Consider the following 25,189-nt stretch of genomic DNA (forward strand, 5'->3'; position numbering starts at 1 on the left):
AAACATTTGTTCTTCAAAGGGATCCCGAGGGCAGGCGCCCGTTTCCCGCCTCTCCACGGTGGTTTGGCCCACGGGTCGGGGGTGGGGCGGGTAGGGTTCCCCGGAGTGGGACGGAGGGTGAGGGCTGAAGGGACGCCCAGGGGACACAGGGCACTTGGGGAAGCGCGGCAGCGCGGAAGCCACGGGCCCCTAGGGCAGGAGCCCAGCGCTCGGCCTGGGGCTGGTGCGCGGAGCAACCGCCCGTCCACACGCGGGGAAGGCGCGGCGGGAACGCGACGTGCCAGCTATTGGCCGCGACAGGTGCCTGTCACCGAGAAGCGCTCCGAACCGGTTCGCAAACCAGGACCTGACAACCCGCGTCCGCACTTTCGGCTTCGAGGTTTCCACGCCTCACGGGGCGGGGGAGCCGCGGTTGCTCGGGGCTCAGGGAGGCTGCGGCCCCGCATGCCGGGAGTCCCTCGTCCGCTTCCGCGCCGCGCGGACTTGTCGCCGTTGCCTGGCGTCCGGAGATACTGGACGCGAAACACTCTCACATCCCGAGGCGACAGGCGCGCCGGCCCCAGCCCAGGCCCACGTCCCGACTCCCGCCGCAGCCGACGCCTCCGGGGTGGGGGCGCCGGGCCGGACCGCGCGGTGCGGGGCACCCAGAGCCCTGCCGGTCTTGGCGGGGGGCTGAGCGCGGCGCCCGGGGCGGCCAGCACCTTCCCTGCCAGGCCCGGCGGAGGCCCCGGGAGGAGGGGTCGCAGCCCTGGGGACTGTGCAAGCCCAAATAATAGCGTCTTTCTTAGATACAGTCCCCGCGGATGGGGGTGCGGGCCCTGGGGACAAGCACGTTTTGTCTGAAAGCCCCTCCTTTCTCCAAACAGCCTTGCGGGTGTGGGCTTCAGTAGCCCATCGGTCAGAACACTACTACCAACGCGACTCCTAGAAGCCGGGCTAATAACTGCCACACTGTCTACAAAGACTGTGCTGTAGGAGGACCGGGAGGCCTGGAACTCACGGGGGCGTGGTCAGCGCAGAGAGAACCTCCCTGCTTAAAGGAAGGTGGTTCTGAAGACATTATCAGACGCTATGGTGAAGGTCCTTGTTAAGGAAAATGTGGATGGCTAATGTTCAGAAAACGTTCCATGACCCTTCATGGTTACAAATACTGACTGTGCACTAAACAGGAGAGAATAAGATGGTGGTGAATCCTCAAAACTAAATAAGCTAATTTTCCAGTTTTTCTAGGGGCTCAGTTATTTAGGACCGCAATGAAAAATTTAGGCGATGACCAGAAAACTGACCTACAACCCAAGAACAAGAGCTCAAAAGAATGGTTGGAACCAGAGCCACTTTCTTTTGTGGAGGTACCATAGTATGACATTTTGAAGTTTCGAGTGAGGTAGTTGCACTGAGAACTGGCTTGTATGATATATTTTTTCCTATGTTTTCTGTTTAATTTGCTTGTTATTATTCCCTTCTTTCTACTAAAATTTTAAAAAAAGATTTTATTCATTTTTGAGAGAGTAAGATGGGGGATGGGGTAGAAGCAGGAAGACTGAACTCATAGCTAGTTGCTTCTCACATGTGCCTTGACCCGGCAAGCCCAGAGTTTTGAACAGGCAACCTCAGCGTTCAGGCTGATGTTCTATCCACTGTGCCACCAGAGGCCAGGCTCTTCCTACTAATTTTGTGTTTACCCTGCTCGTCATTTTCTGGCTTCTTACAGTGGAATCATAGGTCATTGATTATATACCTTTTCTAATATAACTAAGTTATAAACTTTCTCTTGAAGTATTTCTTTAGCTGCATCACCCAAATTTAGACTTTCTTTTTAAGATTGTAATTTGTTTCTAAACATCTTTGTTAAGGTATAACTGACAATAAACTGCATATATTTAAAGTGTACAGGTTGATAAATTTTGACATATTCACACATAAAACCATCAACACAATCAAGATAATAAACATAGTCAATATTCCCAAAGTTTCTTTTTTCTTTTTTTCTTTTTTCTGAAGCTGGAAACGGGGAGAGACAGTCAGACAGACTCCCGCATGCGCCCGACCGGGATTCACCCGGCACGCCCACCAGGGGCGACGCTCTGCCCACCAGGGGGCGATGCTCTGCCCATCCTGGGCGTCGCCATGTTGCGACCAGAGCCACTCTAGCGCCTGAGGCAGAGGCCACAGAGCCATCCCCAGCGCCCGGGCCATCTTTGCTCCAATGGAGCCTTGGCTGCGGGAGGGGAGGGGAAGAGAGAGACAGAGAGGAAAGCGCGGCGGAGGGGTGGAGAAGCAAATGGGCGCTTCTCCTGTGTGCCCTGGCCAGGAATCGAACCCAGGTCCTCCGCACGCTAGGCCGACGCTCTACCGCTGAGCCAACCGGCCAGGGCCCCCAAAGTTTCTTTATTGTTTCCCTTGGTAATCCCTCCCTCCCTGCCAGCCATCAAGGCTTTCTGTCAGTATAGTTTATTTTGCCTTTAAAATTTTTATATAAATGTAATTTTACAGTGTTCTTTTCCTGGCATCTTTCACTCAGCATAATTATTTTTCAATTCACCCATGCTGTGGCACGTGAAATACTTAATCCCCGTCCCGTCTTTTGGCTGAATGCTATCTACTGCTGTTTGTCCATCCAGTTGATGGACATTTGGGTTGTTTGTAGTTCTTGGCTATTACAAATAAAGCTGGTAGGAACATTTGTGTACATGTCTTCATATGGATATATGCTTTAATTTCTCAGGTAAATATCTATTTGTGGAATGGCCGAGTCATATGAATTTAACTTTTTATGAAATTGACAAACTTTTCCAAAGTGATTGTATTATTTTACATTTCCACTAACAGTGTATGAGAATTCTAGTAGTTTCATATCCTAGCCAACAATTTGTTATAGTCTGTGTGTGTATGTAGTCTTTTTAACTTGAGACATCCTAAAAGATATATAATGGTATCTTGTAGTTTTAATTTTAATTTTTTTGAGAAACAGAGACAGGAAGGGAGAGAGATGAAAAACATCAACTCGTAGTTGCATCACTTTGGTTGTTCATTGATTGCTTCTCATACATGCCTTGACTAGGGAGCTCCAGCAGAGCCAGTGACCCCCTGCTCAAGCCAGCAACCTTCGGGCTCAAGCCAGCGGCCATGGGATGTCGATTATCCCACACTCAAACCGGTGATCCTGTGCTCAAGCCAGGTGAGCCCACGTTCAAACTGGCAACCTTCGGGTTTCAAACCTGGATCCTCAGCATCACAGGTCAACACACTATCCACTGCATAAAAACTGGTCAGGCTAATTTTTATTTTTCTAATGAATATAATTTTGAACATATTTTACTTGACATTTATATATATATTAGTGAAGTGTTTGTTCAAGTATTTTGTTGATTTTTAAATTGTTTTATTGAGCTTTTATTATTGAAATGTAATTCACATATCATAAAATTCACTAGTTTTAGGGTACAATTAAGTGGTTTTTAGTATATTCACAGGGTTGTGAATTCACCACTAATTCCAGAACATTTTTATCACCCTAAAAAGAAACCTTGTACCCTTTACCAGTCCCTGTCCATTCCTTTATTCCCATAGTCTCTGGATACCACTAATCTGCCTTTCAGATTTATCTATTCTGGACATTTTATACACACAGAATCATATAGTGTATGTGGGTGATCCTTTGTAACTGATCTCTTTCACTTAGCATACTGTTTTCAAGGTTCATCCATGTTGTAGCATGTATCAGTACTTTGTTCTTTGTTAGGGTTAAATAATATCCCATTATATGGACATACCACAATTTGTTTATTCAGTCATCAGTGAATGGGCATTTGAATTTTTTCTAGTTCGGGGCTATTATGAGTAATGTTGCTATGAACATTTGTAAGGAGAGGGAGGGGGTGGGGGGAGGGAAGGGGCACAAAGAAAACCAGATAGAAGGTGACAGAAGACAATTTGACTTTGGATGAGGGGTATGCAACATAATAAAAAAAAAAAACCCAAAACATTTGTATACAAGTTTTTATATGAATATAGTTTTCAATTCTCTTGGGTATATAACCTAGGAACAGATTTGCTAGGTGGTAACTCTGTTTAACTTTTTAAAAATTTTTTGATTGATTTTCAAGAGAAAGAAATGGATACAGGGATATACTGATTTGTTGTTCTCCTCATTCAGGCCCTCATTAGTTATTTTCTGTATGCGCTCTTACTGGGGATTGAACCCACAACCTTGGCACATGGACTGACACTCTAACCAGCTGAGCTACCCCGTCAAGGCCTGTGTTTAACTTTTTGAGGAACTGCCTATTTCCCACAGTAGCTGTACTCTTTTTTTTTAATTTTTTTTTTATAGTAGCTGTACTCTTTTACAGTCTCATCAGCAATGTATGAGGCTTACAATTTCTCCACTGCTTGGATTCACTGAACCTCTTGCATCTGTGGGTTTTAGTTCCCAATAAATTTGGAAAAAAATTTAATCATTTTTTAAAATATATTTTCTATTCCTTCCCCCCTTTTGGGAAATACAGTTATATGTATAATATAATTGCCTGCTTGAAACCATCCCATAGCCCACTGACACTGTTAATTTTTGCAGACCTTCCTCCCCTGCATTTCATTTTGGACAGCTTCTATTGCCATGGTTTTAAGTTTACTACTTCTTTAACATCGGATCTGCTGATAAGCCTGTCTGGTGTATTTTTCGTCTGAGACTTTTTTTTTTTTTTTTTTTTTTTTACAGAGGCAGAGATAGACAGGGACAGACAGACAGGAACAGAGAGAGATGAGAAGCATCAATCATTAGTTTCTCGTTGCGCCGTTGTGACACCTTAGTTGTTCATTGATTGCTTTCTCATATGTGCCTTGACCGTGGGCCTTCAGCAGACCGAGTAACCCCTTGCTGGAGCCAGCGACCTTGGGCCCAAGCCGGTGAGCTTTTTCCTCAAACCAGATGAGCCTGCTCTCAAGCTGGCGACCTTGTGGTCTCGACCCTGGATCCTTCCGCATCCCAGTCCGACGCTCTATCTACTGCGCCACCGCCTGGTCAGGCTCGTCTGAGACATTTTCATTTGAGACATCACTACAAATTTTATTTGGATCTTTTCTTATATCTTCCCTGCCTCAAAACGTCTACTGTTTTCTCTAGCTTTCTGAACTTATGAACTTCAGTATATTACTTATTTTAATGTCCTGATCTAATAAATATGTCATTGGTGTTATTTTGGGGGCAGTTTTGATTGATTATCTTCTTCATTATTGGTCAAATTTTTGTGCTGCTTTGTATGCCTGGTGATGTTTTTTAATTGGATGCCAGACATAGTGAATTTTACCTTGTTGAGTCCTGGATATTTTTGATTTCCCATAAATATTCTTGAACTTGGTTCTGAAATGCAGTTTAATTACTTGGACATAATCCGATTCCTTCAGGCCTTGCCTCCAAGCTTTGTTAGGCAGGGCCATAGCAGCATCTAGTGTATGGCCGGTTTTGCTCCACTACTTATATAAAATCCCACCAAGTACTCAACTCTAGGCTTTTAAAACCATGAGATTTTTCACTCTGGCTGATGTTAAAAGGAATAACTCCTGGGACTATGTGGCTTTGGGCTAGAATTTCATTTTCCCTCTGGTTCTCATTTTCTCTGAGAAGCATCCTTACTGCCTGAACCCCAGCAGAAGTGACCAATACAAGGACTGGAGGAAGAACATGCAGCCCATTGGTCAAGTTCTGCCTAACCACAAGGCCTGTTTTCTTGGCATCACAGTTATTTTGTGTTGTTGTTGTTTTTAATTTGAATTTCAGTGTATTTTAAAAGGGCACAAGTACTCCTGGTTTCTGCTACTCCTTATATACGCCCTTAATGTGCAACCCACTTGGCCCATTCGGTGTTGCTAACACCCCTGTGGGCTATTGTGACGAGTGGAAAAATTTTCCTCAGTTAATAGAGGAGTCAGCTTTAGATGCTGAAGTCTCTTGGGGAATGAAAGAAGGTGGATCAAAGAGTAAACCAATAGCTTAGTCTGATATATTTAAAAAATCTAGATAAGTGCCTCCCAGGCTTACCTGGCCTCCCAGAACCAGGCCTTTTTTTTTTTTTTTTTAACAGAGACAGAGAATGAGTCAGAGAGAGGGATAGACAGGGACAGACAGACAGGAACAAAGAGAGATGAGAAGCATCAATCATTAGTTTTTCATTGCACGTTGCAACACCTTAGTTGTTCATTGATTGCTTTCTCATATGTGCCTTGACCGCGGGCCTTCAGCAAACCGAGTAGCCCCTTGTTGGAGCCAGTGACCTTGGGTCCAAGCTGGTGGGCTTTTGCTCAAACCTGGGTCCTTGTATCCCAGTCCGATGCTCTTTCCACTGTGCCACCGCCTGGTCAGGCGAACCAGGCCTCTTGGTTCTGCAATTTCCATTGCTTGCCTGCACTTGGTGGGAGTTCTTAAAGGATAGTGAAATGCTGGATCTTAAATGCTGTGGGTTCTGCTTTGAGTTTATATCAACATAGATTGTGTGTTTTCTCAGCTTGTTTCCATTAAAGCAATGCTTAAGTTGGGCTGATGCTTAAGTCTGGGAAGAGCAAGCATTCTTTTCTAGGATGCCTTTGTTTTCACTCCACCTCTCAAGTTCAAAATGTTCTGGAGGTCTGACCTGTGGTGGCGCAGTGGATAAAGCGTCGACCTGGAAATGCTGAGGTCGCCGGTTTGAAACCCTGGGCTTGCCTGGTCAAGGCACATATGGGAGTTGATGCTTCCAGCTCCTCCCCCCCTTCTCTCTCTCTGTCTCTCTTCTCTCTCTCTCTCTGTCTCTCCCTCTCCACTCTAAAATGAATAAATAAAAAAAAATGTTCTGGAGAGTCATTGTCTTCCTTTTTCTGCTCCTCACACTTCCTTCTTCTCTATTCTTTGACTCCCAAATCTAAATGATGTATCGTATATAGGAACTTGGTTGGTTGGGGAGGAGAACATTCATCTTGACCTTTTTTCACCTCAAGGTCTACATTAGATCCCATATCTGAGTTTGCTAAACATATAAGGTTCCACTAGCCCATGGTTGTCGTGTGTGTGTGTGTGTGTGTGTGTGTGTGTGTGTTTGTCCAGTAATTCTAGACTATATTTTGGACATTCTACATGATACATTGTAAAGGGTCTAAATTCTGTTATATTCCTCAGGAGAATATTGCGCTTTCGTTTTAGCAGGCAGTTAACTTGGCTGACCTCAAGCCCTAAACTTTGTCTTTTTTACACTTGACAGAACACGAAAATCACTGTTTAGTCTTTTTTAGCTTTAGATGGTCTGCATGGAGTCTGCCTGGTACATAGTTCAAGGATCTGCCAGATTTGGTCAGACTTTATTTTCATCATTTGTGGCATCCCCTCTAGGGCATTCTTCCTCTTCTCACTTTCTAGCTCCTATAGTTACCCTGAACAGTCTTCTAAGTCCTGAAGCTGTATAACTGAACGTGTCTATATGTGTTTGAGCCCTCCTTTACCCCTGACTCAGGCTGGATCTTAGACAGAGTCCATAAAAAACTGAAAACTTATCCAGTGCTGATCCCCCCCCCAAGTATTGACTACCTCTCTAGTTTCTCCTTGCTTTTGGTCAGTCTCCAGATTGTTGGTTTTTATATTTTTGTGTTGTATATTAATTTAGTAAGCATCTGGTTTTGAGAACAACATATTTTCCAGTAATAGCAACTGTGTGAGGCAGAAAGAAAATGAATTTAGAGTTAGATATATTTGAGTTTAAATTCTGGCTCAGTGCACAATTTTCTAGGCTTCTAATTGTTGCTTAACTCCCATGAGCCTTAATTTTTTTGTGTGTCAATGGGAAGGTTTTAGTGCTTGGATTTTGAGATTGTACTCATCTGTTCTGGAAACAAGAGTAGTGGAAATAAAGACTGCTTTCAATGACAGTGAATTTGAGAATACCTTATTTTTGTCTAATTATTGTACAAGAGAATTTCAAAGGCCCATTCCAAATGTCTCCCATTTTGGAAATCTTCTTAAAAAATAATTTCCCATTGTAAAAATAATTTTTCATGGTAAAATATATACACGTAGCATAACATTTGCTATTTTAACCATTTTTAAGTGTACAACTCAGTGACATTAATTATACATGTATATTAGCAATGAGACCCTTGTATTTTCTATTATTTAATTATGAAAGATTTGTTATGAAAATGAAAAAATATTAATGTTATAAATTGTTTTCTGAAGATTGCATTGCTTTAAAATCTGAAAATGTTACATGTTCATAAAAATATTTATTATTAATATTTGATAACTATAATGACTAAATGAGTTCAAACAGAATTCACTAATAACTGAATTCAAAGAGTCCTGATTGTATCTAGTCAATTTTAAGTCATAAAGGTAAAAGCATTTTATGGGATGTAAAAAAAGTTGGATTATACTTACTGTGTGACTCTGGGCAAGTCACCTCACCTTGACAGGACTCAAAATGTCTACTCTGAGTTATTTTTGGCCCTAAAATGAGCTTAGCCTAATGCAGAAAGATTTAAGTACTCTTCAAATAATACTTTATGATATGATTTTAGGCATAAAAATTGGGTTTACAGAGAACTTTTCAGAGATGTCTATCACATAAATTACATGTCCAGATAGTATTAATAATTTGATTTTTAAGGTTTGACTTTGAAAATTTCATTGTCATTTTAGGCATTAGTTAAAGAAGATATGAATGCAACTGTTAAGTCAATATTATATAGAGGAAAGTATATAACTAAGGTAAGAGTTGACTATAGTATGTGTCTCAATGCAACATTTTTTCATTTTACATATAGCTCATCATCATTGTAAAAAATTTAGAAAACAGAATTAAAAACCCTCATTAGCCCCTAGGATTAACCTTAAGAGGTCTCTGAGATTGTTTTAATTGACGTCCTCTGTCCTCTTTTCCTATACTTTGTGGAGATTCCTTCATAATTACCTTATAAAAGTTTTTCCCTTCTTAGTTGTTCCTTCATTGTAATGGGGCTTTGATGGAGTCACTATGTACTTTTAAGAGCTTTAGGAGCTGTGATCAATTATTACTTAGGTATACCTAGGTAAGAACAAGGCTTTAACTATGGCAGGGTGGGTTCAATTATAAGACAACATGAATGTCCATGTGAAGTATACTAAACACTGGAGTAGGTAACCTGTTCTTTTTTTTTTAATTTAATTTGTTGATTTTACTGGGTGGAGGGAGCGAGATGTTTCAAGTCATAGCTGCTTCACTTTAGTTTTCATTGCTTGTTTGTTGTATGTGCCTTGACCTGTCAGTATTCCAGTATTCCAGGTTGATATTTTATCTACTGTGCCACCACAGGCCAGGTGATCTTTTTTTTTTTTAATTTTAGTGAGAGAGAGAGAGAGAGAGAGAGAGGACAGACAGGGATAGACAGGCAGGAAGGGAGAAAGATGAGAAGCATCAATTGATAGTTGTGGCATCTTAGTTGTTCACTGATTGCTTTCTCATATGTGCTTTGACTGGGGAGGGAGGCGTGCTCCAGCCGAGCAAGTGACCTCTTGGTCATGCCAGCCACCTTGGGTTCAAGCAAGTGACCCTGGGCTTCAAGCCAGTGAACATGGGGTCATGTCTATGATTCTACTCTCAAACCAGCGACCCCGCGCTCAAGCTGGTGAGCCTGTACTCAAGCTGATGAGCTCACACTCAAGCTGGTGACCTCGGGGTTTTGAACTTGGGTCCTCAGCATCCCAGGCCGATGCTCTATCCAACACGCCACCACTGGGTCAGGCTGTTTTTGTTTTTAATAATTTTCTTTGGAGTTGTTTAAAAAGGAAAGGAACTATGCATTGAGAACTGTGGAAGTGGGCTGTGATCTGAAGTTAGGGAGGGACGGACCCCACAAGGTAGGATGCTCTTAGGGTTCTCTTTTTTTTTTCATTTTGAATTGTATGTTGTTGATACTAATAATTTCATTTGTCAGATGAAAGGTTGATGAGAAGTTTTGGTGAGATTGATTTAATTTATAGTCTAAATCAGGCATTTTCTTTGCAGGTCATTTGGACTAGGTTGTGCTATACTTCTGGCTTTTGCTTTTGTCTTTTATATTTCCTCAAAGAATATTCTTCTACATTCTTTGTCATCTCTTCTCTTCCTAGATAAGTCCTCATTCTTTTTTTTTTTTTTGTATTTTTCTGAAGTTGGAAACGGGGAAGCAGTCAGACAGACTCCCGCATGCGCCCGACCAGGATCCACCTGCACGCCCACCAGGGGGCGATGCTCTGCTCATCTGGGGTGTTGCTCTGTTGCAGCCAGAGCCATTCTAGCGCCTGAGGCAGAGGCCACAGAGCCATCCCCAGCGCCCAGGCCAACTTTGCTCCAATGGAGCCTTGGCTGCGGGAGGGGAAGAGAGAGAGACAGAGAGGAAGGAGAGGGGGAGGGGTAGAGAAGCAGATGGGCGCTTCTCCTGTGTGCCCTGGCCGGGAATTGAACCCGGGACTCCTGCACACCAGGCCGGCGCTCTACCACTAAGCCAACTGGCCAGGGCCAAGTCCTCATTCTTTAAGGCCCATCTGAAATGTCTCTCACTTTGGGAATAGTATATGTTTTTTAAATTTAATATTTTTCCATTGTGGTAAAATATACATAACATAAAACTTGTTATTTTTAACCATTTGTAAGTGTACAATTCAGTGACATTAATTACAATTACCTGTTGTACAACCATCACCACTATTTCCAGAACTTTTTCATTACCGTAACTGAAACTTTGTACTCATTAAGTAACAACTCCCCTTTTGTCCCTTCTCAAGCCTCTGGTAACTTCTAATTTACTTTCTGTCTCTATGAATTTGCCTATTCTAAGTATTTCATATAAGTGGAATCCTACAATATTGGTCCTTTGATGGCTTATTTCACTTAGCATATTATTTTCAAAGTTTATCCATGTTGTAGCATGTCAGAACTTCAATCTTTTCTTATAGCTGTGTATTACTCCATTGTATGTATATGCCACATTTTGTTTATACATTCATCTGTTCATGGACACTTGGGTTGCTTCCATTCCATCTTTTGGCTATTGTGAATAATGTCACAGTAAACATTGGTGTACAAGTACCTGTTTGAGTCCCTGTTTTTAATTCTATATATTTATTTTGTTATACTATCCCTCCAGTTGTTCTGAGGAGCTGTTTTGTAGCCTGTCTCCCCAGGCAGAGCAGGCAGATTGTCTAATTCATCCAGTGTAATGTGTGTCACACAATAGAAGACAAGTAAATGACGGAATTAATGAGTGACTTTGTAGGCTATTCTTAGGAATATAAATAAAGTTTAAATTTTAGAACAAGAGATATCACCTCACACCTGTTAGACTAGCTATTATTAACAAGACAGGTAATAGCAAATGTTGGAGAGGTTGTGGAAAAAAAGGAACCCTCATCCACTGTTGGTGGGAATGTAAAGTAGTACAACCATTATGGAAGAAAGTATGGTGGTTCCTCAAAAAACTGAAAATAGAACTACCTTATGACCCAGCAATCCCTCTACTGGGTATATACCCCAAAAACTCAGAAACATTGACTTGTAAAGACACATGCAGCCCCATGTTCATTGCAGCATTGTTCACAGTGGCCAGGACATGGAAACAACCAAAAAGCCCATCAATAGATGACTGGATAAAGAAGATGTGGCACATATACACTATGGAATACTACTCAGCCATAAGAAATGATGACATCGGATCATTTATAGCAAAATGGTGGGATCTTGACAACATTATACGGAGTGAAATAAGTAAATCAGAAAAAACCAGGAACTGCATTTTTCCATACGTAGATGGGACATAAAACTGAGACCAAGAGACATTGACAAGAGTGTGGTGGTTACGGGGGGAGGGGGGAGAGGGAGAGGGAAGGGGGAGGGGGAGGGGCACAAAGAGAACTAGATAGAGGGTGACAGGACAATCTGACTTTGGGTGATGGGTATGCAACATAATTGAACTTTAAGATAACCTGGACATATTACCTTTGAATATATGTATCTTGATTTACTGATGTCACCCCATTAAAAATAAATAAATAAATTAAAAAAAAAAAAAAGAAATATCTCAGATAACATATTTGTCTTTTATATCATTCTTTACTAGGAACTAGATCAGTATTTACAACATCATGACTTCTTAAAATCAAGAAGAAAAGAGATGTTATACAAAAAATGGGCTGAACACGTGGCCGATCCTCTCCAGAAGAAAATTATAGAAAAAGTTTGTTTACATAAGAAGATTAAAAAAAAGAGACAAGAGGAATTAGATAGCTTTTTAAAATATGTAAATAAAAAGGTACTAAGAGATCATCTGACCATTTTTTTTCAGCTGGTTGAAAAAAAGGACCCCCTTTATACAGGGGGTCCTTGGGTTACGACACAGTTCTGTTTCTATGACAGTGACATAACCAAATTTTGGTGTAAGTCAAAACACACCCTAGCCTAAGTCACTTACCTATCCTAACATAGTTGTAAAATCATATTCTAGAACGTAAAGACACAGTTGTGTAAAAAAATTTACACAACTAAGCCACAGAAAAAGAAAAAGGAGATAAATATACTGTACTGTACATTGCACTGGTATTAACAAAAAAAAAATGACAAAAGTGAGTGATGCCAACTCCCTCACTCATATGCCACATTATTGCATATATGTCTGCTGTGTGCAACCAAACTAGTATTCCCAAGTAGTCCATAAGTAGGATGTTAATGGCATAAGCCAAAACACTCACATCCCAATTTTTTTTTTACATCCCAATTTTTAAAAGTTTTTATGGGAGTAAGCGTTGTAAACTCAAAATGTTATATGTTGAGGCTGTTGTGACCTGAGGACGCCCTGTAATCGTCCAAACAGCCTGCCCCTCCCTACTCCATATATGTGTAATCTATACTGTTATAGTACATACTACTCTTAAATCCAGCGCATGTGGAACCGATGGAAGAAAGAGACTTAGTACTGGATTTAAATGTGTACATTAGAATCATCTTTGTTGTACCCATGTAGTTATTAATTTTATGCACTGATTAAAAAATTTACATTCTAGTTCAGAATTTGTTCTGGAACTCAATTATTTGCAAAACTGTAAAATATATCTGTTCTGTTGGCATTTTTATTTTTATTTATTTTTAATTTTTTTTAAATTTTTAAAAAGATTTTATTTATTCATTATAGAGAGGGGAAGAGAGAGAGAGAGAGAAGGGGGGAGGAGCAGGAAGCATCAACTCCCATATGTGCCTTGACCAGGCAAGCCCAGGGTTTTGAACCGGCAACCTCAGCGTTTCCAGGTTGACGCTTTATCCACTGCGCCACCACAGGTCAGGCTCTATTGGCATTTTTAAAAGAGCTAAGATGTTTGACTAGTAAGCATTTAAAAACAAATTCCCAAAATGTTGGTGTTCGAACATTCTTTAATAAAATCTTGCAAATTTTAAGTAGAGTCCTTCTATCACTATAATATGACTTGGATACATTAAATTTAATTTCAAATTTGGTCTTCCCTTCCCTTTTGCATTTGTTATTGGTGCCATTTAGAAGCATTAGAATGGATCTGTGTGTTTGGCTCAAGTCCTGTTATGCTCAAAATTAATTGTGCACCTCTTGTTCTTATGTGTGGCTTATTGCCTTCCTACAGGGAAATGCATTTATAGAGCATTATGACCCAAAAGAGTATGATCCTTTTATTATGAACAAAGAGGACCTGAATTTTCTGAAGGTAGGAGAAGTTTCTTATTTTAACTTTGCTATTATGTAGTTGGTTTTTTTTTTTGAGTAGCCCTAATATGTGAGTCATTGTCTAGCAATTCCCTAAAAATGTAGTAACATCTTTTTAGAAAAAAATTATATACTTTTAATTTTATTTTTAATTGAATTCATTGGGATGACATTGGTTAATAAAATTATACAGGTTTCAGGTGTACAATTCTGTAACACATCATCTGTACACTGCACTGTGTGTTTACTGCCCTAAGGATTGTAGTGACATCTTAAGAATAGTCTTCCATCTCCATGTCTTAGAAAGAAACAAGAAAGCCAAAGTCCAAATTAAATTAAACCTCTGTAAAATTTGAAAATATTGTATAATGACTGGGTAATAGATAATGCTTAAAATTTTCATAGACTTTTTTTTTTTTTTTTCCTGAAGCTGGAAACGGGGAGAGACAGTCAGACTCCCGCATGCGCCCGACCGAGATCCACCTGGCATGCCCACCAGGGGCGACGCTCTGCCCACCAGGGGGCGATGCTCTGCCCATCCTGGGCGTCGCTATGCTGCGACCAGAGCCACTTTAGCGCCTGGGGCAGAGGCCAAGGAGCCATCCCCAGCGCCCAGGCCATCCTTGCTCCAATGGAGCCCTGGCTGCTGGAGGGGAAGAGAGAGACAGAGAGGAAGGAGGGGGTGAGGGTGGAGAAGCAAATGGGCGCTTCTCCTATGTGCCCTGGCCGGGAATCAAACCCAGGTCCCCCGCACGCCAGGCCGACGCTCTACCGCTGAGCCAACCGGCCAGGGCTCATAGACTTTTTTTTTTTTTTTTTTTTTTTTTTACCAGGGAGGAAGAGAGATGAGAAGGATCAACTCGTAGTTGTAACACTTTAGTTAGGATTTTTTTTTCATTTTATTTAATCTTCACTGCTACCATGTTAGGTAATTTGCAGATGAGGCAAGTGAGGCACAGATAGGTTAAGTTATTTGTCCAAGGTCACTTGGCTGCAAATAGCAGAGCATAGATGTGCTTCTATGGTACCTTGCTAAACTATCTTTTTTTTTGGTCATATTGCATTTTGAACATCCAGATTGTTTTCGAACTGTTCCTGTTATGTATGACACTGTGATGAACATGCTGTAACTATTTATTTCTTAATTTTTTCAGTAACTTGATAGAAGTAGAATTGATGAATTAAAGGTTATGCATAATTTTGATTCATATTACCAAATTGTTCTCCAGAATGTATAAATTTGTACCCCCACAAGAGTCCATTTTTCCATACTTTTGCTAGGAGTGGATATTATTTAACAAAATAAAACAAAAACCCAACATTGAATCATAGACATTTTAAACTGCTGACATTTGCATGCAAAGCAGGTCTTTTTTTTCTTCTCCCAAACTGAGATATTTGTATGTATGTATGTGCTATTTTCCCTATTTTTATAGGTGAGAGTTAAACTGAGAGTTTAGAGTAAGAGCCTTAGATATACTAACAATAATATAGTTAGTAAGGGGCAGTATTGAATTTTGAAACCAGATCTTTTTGATACCAAAATTCCATTCTGTTCTTTTACCATGCTGCCTTTCTAAATGAAGCTGATAGCTGACCTCCTTAAAGTAAGCTGAGAACTCTGAGGTTATAACAGCAGTTCTCAAAGTGAAATACATAGACTTTTGACAGTCTGAAACCTTTTAAGGGGTCCATTAAGCCATACATTTTCTTTAAGAACCTACCACTTATTAAGTTTGGGTATTGTATTTGAATGATCTGAAGAGGCTATTAAAACAAGGGCTAACTATGGTTGGAAGGCTTTGCTAAGAAATACATCGGAGTGCCATGTTCTCTTTGTAATGTGTTAAATACATCTAACGGTTAGACTGCCATTAGTTTGTAGGCACTGTATTCTTGATTCTTCTGACATGAGAGCTGTAAAGAAATGTTTAGCATAGACTGAAAATAACCTGAAACTCAGTCCTCAAAGAAATGCTTTTCTTGTAGGTTACCATCCCACCATTTCATGACCCTTTGAAAAAGGCACAATATGACAGAGACAATGAAAAAAGAACTCTTCTTCAGTGTGAGACTGGTAATTAGTTCCTAACTGTTAAATAATTTCATAACCCAAGAACAAAGGGAGTTGTATTTAATTGTGCTAATTTATATTACTAATCTTCTTGTAGGCAAAATACATACAATGAAAGAATTTAAAGAAATTGAGAAGGCCAAACTGCATTCCAGATTACCAAGAATTTCTAATGCAAGGCAGTCTGTGACTCCAAATGATTGGCTTACACTGTCTGCAAGCTACATAGAAAGTGAATTTTGTAAAAGAAGCAGGTAATGTTTAATATTGTAGAAGTTATGAAACTCACTGGAATTGGAAAAGTTTTTCCTGGGCTGGTGATATAAATTCTGTCATAGTTATTATTTTTTAAATTTCAGTTTTCAATGAGAAATCTATTGTAATTCTTGTCTTTGTTTCTCTGTGATGTTTCTTTTTTATCGGGTACTTTTCAAGATTTTCTCTGTCTTTGGTTTTCATTAACTAGACTATGATGTATCTAAATATTTTGGTACCCTTTCTTTCTGTTTATTCTACTTGGGGCTCGCTGAGGGTCTTATATCATACATGTGATTTGATGTCTTTCATTATTTTGGGGGAAATTCAAGGTCATTATCACTTCAAATATTTCTTATGTCATATTCTTTATTTTTTCTTCTGAGATTCCAATTGTATGTATGTTAGACCATTTAATATTGTCCCATAAATACATAGCTTTTATAGATAACATTCTTTCTTTTCTACTTGTATTTTTTTAATGAGAGAGAGACAGACAGACAGAGAGAGGGACAGACAGGCAGGAAGGGAGAGAGATGAGAAGCATCAATTCTTTGTTGCAGCTCCTTAGTTGTTCATTGATTGCTTTTTCATGTGTGCCATAACCAGGGGGCTCTAGCAGAGCTAGGACCCCTTGCTCAAGCCAGCAACCTTGGGCTTTTAAGCCAGTGACCTTTGAGCTCAAGCCAGAGACCATGGGGTCACATCTATGATCCCATGCTCAAGCCAGAGACCCTGAGCTCAAGCCAGCAACCCGGTGCTCAAGCTGGTGATCCTACACTCTAGCTGGATGAATCTGTGCTCAAGCCGGCAACCTTGGGGCTTTGAAACTGGGTCCTCTGCATCCTAGGCCCACTCTATCCACTGCGCCACCACCTGGTCAGGCTCTATTTGTATTTCAATTGGATAATTTCTTCTTTTTTTTTTCTTTTTTTTTTTCCGTATTTTTCTGAAGCTGGAAACGGGGAGAGACAGTCAGACAGACTCCCGCATGCGCCTGACCGGGATCCACCCGGCACGCCCACCAGGGGCGACGCTCTGCCCACCAGGGGGCGATGCTCTGCCCATCCTGGGCGTCGCCATGTTGCGACCAGAGCCACTCTAGCGCCTGAGGCAGAGGCCACAGAGCCATCCCCAGCGCCCGAGCCATCTTTGCTCCAATGGAGCCTTGGCTGCGGGAGGGGAAGAGAGAGACAGAGAGGAAAGCGTGGCGGAGGGGTGGAGAAGCAAATGGGCGCTTCTCCTGTGTGCCCTGGCCGGGAATCGAACCCGGGTCCTCCGCACGCTAGGCCGAGGCTCTACCGCTGAGCCAACCGGCCAGGGCTCAATTGGATAATTTCTACTGGCCTATCTTTAAGTTCACTGAGTCTCCTCAGCTGTCTTATATACCAAAGAGCCTCTTACAGGAATTTTTTTCTTTCTGATGAATTTTTTTTTTTGTATTTTTCTGAAGCTGGAAACGGGGAGAGACAGTCAGACAGACTCCCGCATGCGCCCGACCGAGATCCACCCGGCACGCCCACCAGGGGCGATGCTCTGCCCACCAGGGGGCGATGCTCTGCCCCTCTGGGGTGTCGCTCTGCCGCGACCAGAGCCACTCTAGCGCCTGGGGCAGAGGCCAAGGAGCCATCCCCAGTGCCCGGGCCATCTTTGCTCCAATGGAGCCTCGCTGCGGGAGGGGAAGAGAGAGACAGAGAGGAAGGGGGGGGTGGAGAAGCAAATGGGCGCTTCTCCTATGTGCCCTGGCCGGGAATTGAACCCGGGTCCTCTGCATGCCAGGCCGACACTCTACCGCTGAGCCAACCGGCCAGGGCTGATGATTTTTATTTCTAGTATTTCTATTTGATTTTTATATATTTTCATTTCTCTTGAAATTCCTCATATGTTCATACATGTTGTTCACCTTTCCATTAGATTAACACATTAGTCATAGTTATTTTAAATTCCCTGATAATTCGAACATTAGGATAAATTCTCAGTCTGGTTCTATTGACTGCTTTATCTCTTGGCAATGAGTTATTTTATCTTGCGTTTTTTTCATATTTTGAAGTTTTTGATTGAATGCCCTTCCGGACATATCAACAGAGCAACACCTTTTGTTATTAATTATGCTTTATATACTAATCTAGATATTTTCTGTATCCATATATTTTCTTTTGCTCATAACATATTTCAAAATCCACATTTTCTAGGAACACTCATTCTTATTAAGTCAGATCAGATTGATTATTTCCATGACCTTCTTGTGTGACCATTTGCATGACAGGTGTACTGAGTGTGTTAGTGAGAAGAATGGCCAGGACTCCTGGTTTCAGACACTGAACCCATACTAGAAAAGGTTTCATTCGAATCCTTGGGCTTGCCTGGTCAAGGCACATACAGGCAGCAACTACTACGAGTAGATACTTCCTGTTTCTCTCCCCTCTTTCTCACTCTCCTGCTCTCTCTCTCTCTCCAAAAATCAATAAATAAAATTTAAAAAGAAAAGAGTTCATGTTTTGAGGCTCTCTAGTGCTCACAGAGTCATTGGAAGGTCTTAAGAAACAGGGCTAAGTTTTAGGAACAACACCCTAAATCACACTGCAGAATCAGCAGGCAGAGGGATGTGTCGTTTCTATGGTCAGGACGCTGCAGAATCAGGAAGGTGCTGCTCCAGCTGTTGGTCTCAGAACCACACCACGACTGCTCTAATCTGTGCCAGCAAAGTAGATGCCCTTCAGAGGGACACTATCACTGTTCCCTTCAACTCCTGCGTGGGGGCAAGACTGGAGGGAGCTAAGGCACCTGTCTGCCACCTATGGCAAGGGAGACTGGGAAATGGAGTGTTGGGGCTCTCTCCTGGAAACACATTTTATCTTTATGCTTGTAAATGACACAATCTTTGCAGCTTCTTTTTACATTAGTGTATACGCTCCCAGGGGACAGGGAGTGCTTTCAACTTTGCCTAGGCGAGCTAGGTTCTTGGTAAACAGTAAACTGATTGCCATCATGGTTTCAGCAACTTTCACATGCTCAAGAATTCACACAAGTCTGAAGTGATGGTATTATAGGCAATATGCATAGTAGTCAAAGTATTATATAACAGTAATTTCTGAAAGAATATAACCTAATATTGTTCTCTAAACATCCTCACACATGTTATCTTTTTAAAGGTTAAAAGTGAAAATGAATTTTAATGCTAGTAGTTTTGATTTGAAACACTTGGCAAAAGCTCCCCTTCTTCTGGACTCCCAGGAAAAAGAAAAAGCAGTTATTTGCAAGTAAGCCTCTTATTCTATAGCTTTGCTCTTTTTAAATTTAATATGCTTGGCTGTGTTTCAACCCTTTGCCATCCTTTTGAGTTGCTGGAGTCGATGCCAAGACATATGCCAGACCTGTGGCACGACACCGGGCATCTCATGTCCCTGTGTCTGGGCGAGGTGGCATCTTTCCTCAGCTCTTTCTGGTTTTGAACAACAGATAGCTCACACATTTGGAAATAACAAGCACAGACATAGAAAAAAACTGTTAACAACTCATATAAGTTAAAAGTGATTTTAATTGAACTGGTGCAGTAAAAATGTAATGTTGGACTAGTGTTGTGGGATAGTAGCTGTTCTAGTACTGCCCAGAGTGAAGAGGTGTTAAAAGTGGGGAAGTGGTACATATTATGGTACATGCAGTATGGGAAGTCATCTCTAGACACTGGCTATGGAGTTAAAAAAGAGCTCAACACAGTTATATAACCTGTTAACCATCTGATTAAAAGTATGGGATCCCCAGACATTGCTGGAGGGAATGTAAAATAATATAGTAACTTTGGAAAACATTTTGGCAGTTTCTCAAAAGGTTAAACATTAAAATTTCCTTTTGATCCAGGAATTCCACTCCTGGTTTCTACCCAGGAGAAAGGAAAACACGACCACATAAAGACTTGTGCATGGGTGAATGTTCATGGCAGCATTAGCCACAATCTCCCCAAACTAGAAACAACCCAAGTGTTGCCCATCGGCCAGCAAATAGATAAACAAAATATGGTATAGTTATACGTGGAATATTACTTGGAAATCAAAAGGAAAAGAAGTACTAACACATGCTACAACCATGGTGGGCTTCAAAACTATTATACTCAGTGAAAGAAGGCGATCACAAAATATTACATATTGTATGGTTCTATTTATATGAAATGTCGGAAGAGGTCAATCTGTACAGACAGGGAATGGATCATTGCCTGCCTAGGGCTGAGGCTGCGATTGGAGAGTGATTGCGAATGAACATGAGGTTTGGGACTGATAGAAATGTTCTGAAATACGTGGTGGAGATGATCGCACAACTCTGTAAGTATACTAACGTCACTGGTTTACACACTAAAAATGGTGTGTAAATTATGTATCAGAAAAGTTAATAAAAAAAAATACAACCTAGCAAGGCAGAAGAAAAATGAGCTTGTGCGCTGTTAAGGCACTGGCCTACATTTTTCTATCCTTAAAAAGTCCCAAAGTAAGCTGCAGTGGTTTCCCTTGCCTTCTGGGCAGGCTCAGAATCTGATGAATAAATACAGTGTGGCAGAGGCCGGAGGGCTTTCAGAGATGCTTGACACTGGTGACCAGCAGAGAAGACATTGCCTCATGAGGAACTTAGTGACTTAAAGTAGAAACGGATGACGGTTAGAGATGGAGCAAGCCACTGTGGACTGCAGTGTCCTTGAGGTGTGCTCTAACAACTTGCTGCTTTGAATGGGAGGTAATAGAAGTTTTGGAACCAAGCTCTACTCACTTAGTACCTGAAGCGTAAAAAGATGGAATGATTCAGAATCAGTCTTGTATATTAGGGTTCAAAAGAGTAAGTTCCTATTATCCCTAATCTCCATGGCTTTATGCAGACCTGTTTGGTCAGGATTTAGGATAATGAACACCTTCATCCTATTTCACTTCTAAATATGCTACAAAAGGAGGAGGTTTTGTCCTCAAATACCTCGTCTAGCAGAGTGAGATCTGGACATGAAGAGAAAAATTGCATTGTTGAAGTACCTAGGGGCTTATATTTTAGACTAGAAGTGTAAGTCTATGAATTTACACTGGAAGGAAGATTAGACTCTTTTCCACGAATGAGGGGAGCACCCCAATTATAGATCAGCGTGGAAAGGCATATTTGTCCTTGGAAGAGCGAGGCCTGCCTGGAAAGGCCATGGACAACACGGTGAGGGTCCTTTGCTCTAACAGGCCCTCACTCAGCAGAGAGAAGCAGCAGAGAGTTCAGGTGAAAATATGACCGGAGCAGGGTAATGCTATTTATTTGGATTTCCTTTTCATACAATATTCAAATTCATATAGAACTCAACTTTCAAATTAATATTAAAAAATCAAATGCTAGAATTGAGTTGGTCATTAAGAGAATTCTTTCCTTTCTGGATCCTCCCTATAGAAACAAAGTCCCATGCTCTCTGGAAAAAGAACCTCTATATTATCAGGAAGGAAAGAATCCAAGTTCCAAGGAGGCCGACCCTCCCTTGAAGCATAGCCAGGAGGCAGAAAGGAATGAGGACCAGGCTGCGGTGAGAGCTGCAAAGTCCCATTTTGCAGTCCACAAGGCAGCAATTGCTGATACCAAAACCCAAGCAGCTGGGAACTTCTCTGTAGGACCGGATTCCAGGAAGAGAGGAGGCAGCGCACCTCCCCCCACCGCCCCCTCCCCACACACACACACAAGGGAAGAGAATAGAAGCCATAGAGGCAGGTTTCTTTTATTCAGCGGGAGCGGAGAGAGGCGCCTCCAGGCCGCGCCATGGAGGCGCCCTGGGTTGGGTGGGCGCAGGACTTGCCTGGCTCCCTCTCCTTTGTGCCTTTCTCTCTCTTCACCATCTCCACCATCTCTCTACCACTGGCCCCCACCATCTCTCTACCACTGGCCCAAAATTTTGTTCCCCGAATTCAGGCAAGACAGAAAGTTTTCAAAAGGACCATATACTAAATTAGGCAGTAAAATGTATGAAGTAAAAGCTCCCAAATTTAACATGTAAAATATTTAGAAATATAGGTGCTCAAAGAGCACAGATTCCTCATCCCAAGGTAACTACAGTTGGACTTGGTGCCCATGTGACTGGTCTAGCCTAGCCTACTGCTTCCGAGTCTAGGTACCACTTGTCCCCGTTAGTGCTCTCCACACCCTGTGTCCCACGGCTCTGGAGTGTAGCCTCTTTCAGGAGTGGGTTAGAAGTCACAGCTCCCCACTTGCCAGGTAGAAATCAATACGGGATGGCCTGTTGGTTTGGGTATACGGTCAACCTTTCCAACTTCTTTTCTGTCTCTACACCTCCCCTCTCCCACCCCTAAAGGATAGCTCCTTTGTAACTCACTCATGGAAAACGGATGAACACTATTTTGTGTTTGAAGTCCTGTTACTGTCACAGCTCAGTATGCTCCCTCCCACATGCTTGCTTCCTCACAATTGTACAAGTGCCTGTTCTGAGCCAGGCAGTGTTCGAGGCGCTGGGAAACAAAGGGGGCCAAACCCTGATCTTGAGGCGCTTACACTCTGATGGGGGATATGGACAATAAACAACTGAGTAAGTGTCTAATATCCTGCGAGCTAGTAATAAGTGCAACAAGGAAAATAAAATAGGGAGAACAGGACAGGAGAACTGCCCCAATGAAACAACTTCACGTGGACCGTGAGGAGAAAAAATTCGTTGCTTTCTCACCACCCTTACAAATTCCCCTTACGTACTGTAATGGTTGTGGGTATCTGGAATTTAACCAGCCCACACAGGATCGCTTCTTACTTTTGCACTTCTGCCCCTCTTCCTGCCAGACCTGATTTCCCTCCAAGTTTCCCCTAGCTCCATGAACAGGACCATAACCTGAACCCAGACCCCTCAGGACAAAGCTCTAGGCATCATCTTAGATTCTTGCTTTCACTCATATGCGTGTCCAACGTGTAATGGGCTCTGGTGGTGTTCCCTTGTCGCTCCTCACACTGCCACCAGCTCCAGCCTGTGACCACACCTGGCTCCTCGCTGGTCTTCTAGCTTCTGTTCTCACCCCTGTGTCTAATCAAGCCTCCACGCTGCAGTCCTATTCTTTTCAAAGTGGGAATTAGATCAGATTTCTCCCCTACTCAAAACCTTTGAATGGCTTCCCCTCACACTTTGAGTTTTATTCTAACTCTTTGTCATGACCTCCAACTCCTTATACTACTGGGCCCTGTCTCTTCTCCAGCCTCTCCTCCTGCCTGTCCATCCTCATTCACTATGTTCCTGCTTCACCAGCTTTTCCTTGTTTTCTGAACACACCAACCTCACCCCCTTTTGGGCTTTGCCTCTGTCCATGTCTGGAACGTCTCTCCTGAGATTCGTCATGTCTCACTCACCCCCTCTGTTTTCTCAGACTTCTGCACAAATATCTCTTCTGAGAAGCCTTCTCTGACTTCTCTACTGAAAAGTGTGCCCTCATCTATTTCCCCCACTCTCCCTGCCCCCTTTCCCTGTGAAGAGGAGGGATTACAGGACTCAAAGGAGGGCAGGACAATGCACTCATTGCAAGAGGAGGCAAGGACAGTACATGGATATCCAGGAAGCTGGCCTGGTGAACTTTGTGAAGAAAGATTGTTCACTTCCTTTTACTTCATTTTCTCAATGAAGGGAGACCCATCAGCCCTCAGTGAAGGTGGAGAATAGAGATTTAGAGGTTTAAAAAGAGAAGGGAAGAAAGGGATCTAGTATTTTCTAAATCACAATAATCCTAGTGTAAATTAGCATTGCAGACATTGACATCAGAAAGCAGGACCACAGGCATCCCTCAAATCCTATCACATGTATAATTGGGTTGGCTGTGTCCCCAAAACTCTGCATGTTTCTGAATCCAGACAGAGTAAGGAGAGACTGAGGCAGGAGGTTTAGGTGGGGACCCTGCCTGCTGGACGAGCCACTCAGCCTGGTGGAAAGGACTGTGCTTCAGGGGATCAGCTCAGCTTAGTGCAGGGACTCTCTGCTTTGTCAGCCCCTCCTCCTTACAGCACACTTAACTCTTCTCTTCTGTCCACCTTCAAAAGGTTTCAGCACCCAAGGACACACATCCTGATCCTTGACTGGTAAAAGAGGACACAAAAGAAGGCTGCTTTGGAGGAAGCCATCTGCCAGCAAGAATCATTCAGGGTGAGGACCAAGAAAGGCACTCAAGAATCATTCTGTATCTAAGAAAAGCATCTGCAATAAACTTCACTTAATTTCTGAGTTCAGTGTCTGTGTGATAATTAAGAAACCAGAGCACCATGTATTGACAGTTATTGAAAATGTATTGTCCCCAGAGGCTAAGAAATAACGCCTGAAAGATACAATAAACATAACAATAGCTACCTTACGAGTGCCCATCTCAATCCACTGGTTTTCCTCTAATATGCAGTGTGCTCCCTTTGTAAGGGTCAGGCACCCTCACAAACCACGCCCACACATTTCCCCAAGCTTTTCCAACAACCCTTAGAAAGTGTAAATTTCATTTTGAGTACGATTACCAGTTGCTGATTCTGACTGCGCATGGCCTCTGTTGAGTTTGAATAGAGGCACAGGAAGACAGCAGGACCTAGAGATTGGGAGAGCAGAACTTTATTTTTCTTGGGCAAAGGCGACATGAAAAGTCATTCCTCACCGCTAGTTGTAGCCCTAGTTTAGACAGATAGATGGTAAATTCTCTTTAGTGTTAATTTACATGGCCTCAATTTATATAGAGAAAAATAAAATAAAACATAGGGCGGCGCTGGGTTGGGCGGCTGAAGGCCCAGGTGGGAGGCTGGCACAGCACTTTCATTTGTGCTAAAAGGACGCTCACCTCACCGTTTCCGAGTACTCAGCGCTCCCCGCTGGCTTCCGGGAGTTCGCTCGCAGGGCTGCTCCCGGGCTGCCCACACTCTACCGCTCCCGCCCCCAACGCCACCGGGACGTCCCGGAGCCCGAGGTGGGCGTGGGGGTCCAGGGACAGCGGCGGGGCGGGGCCTGGGGTCTGGGGCCGGGCCCGCGGAGCGGGCACCCTCCGCGCCCGGCGGTGACCAGGTCATACCCCGCAGCATCGCTTTCCAAGCCTGATGGCTTTGCTCTTCAGCTGTCGCCTGTACTGTCTTCTCAGTGTACTCTGTCCCCCCAGGGGTTCTGTTACCTATGATGGCCCCGAAAACGTGGAGTTATGA

The 25,189-nt window shown here is 42.5% G+C and overlaps 1 protein-coding gene across 1 annotated transcript; it reads left to right on the forward strand.

Moving 5' to 3' along the window:
- On the forward strand, positions 1-25,189 carry FAM228B (family with sequence similarity 228 member B). The gene is made up of 10 exons (XM_066237557.1): positions 1-1,349; positions 8,663-8,731; positions 12,097-12,288; positions 13,625-13,705; positions 15,694-15,781; positions 15,876-16,032; positions 19,186-19,293; positions 21,437-21,566; positions 24,826-25,055; positions 25,147-25,189. The coding sequence occupies exons 1-10, from the start codon at positions 1,254-1,256 to the stop codon at positions 25,187-25,189; spliced, it is 1,194 nt and encodes a 397-aa protein (XP_066093654.1). The 5' UTR covers positions 1-1,253.

This window comes from Saccopteryx bilineata, chromosome 6, assembly GCF_036850765.1.
Source record: "Saccopteryx bilineata isolate mSacBil1 chromosome 6, mSacBil1_pri_phased_curated, whole genome shotgun sequence".
Taxonomy (NCBI): domain Eukaryota; kingdom Metazoa; phylum Chordata; class Mammalia; order Chiroptera; family Emballonuridae; genus Saccopteryx; species Saccopteryx bilineata.

Coding starts and splice junctions, on each gene's coding strand:
- FAM228B (XM_066237557.1), top strand. CDS start 1,254: ATGAAAAATTTAGGCGATGACCAGAAAACTGACCTACAACCCAAGAAC. Junction 12,289..13,624: donor TAAAATATGTAAATAAAAAG/GTACTAAGAGAT, acceptor GCCTTCCTACAG/GGAAATGCATTTATAGAGCA. Junction 25,056..25,146: donor CCGCGCCCGGCGGTGACCAG/GTCATACCCCGC, acceptor CTGTCCCCCCAG/GGGTTCTGTTACCTATGATG.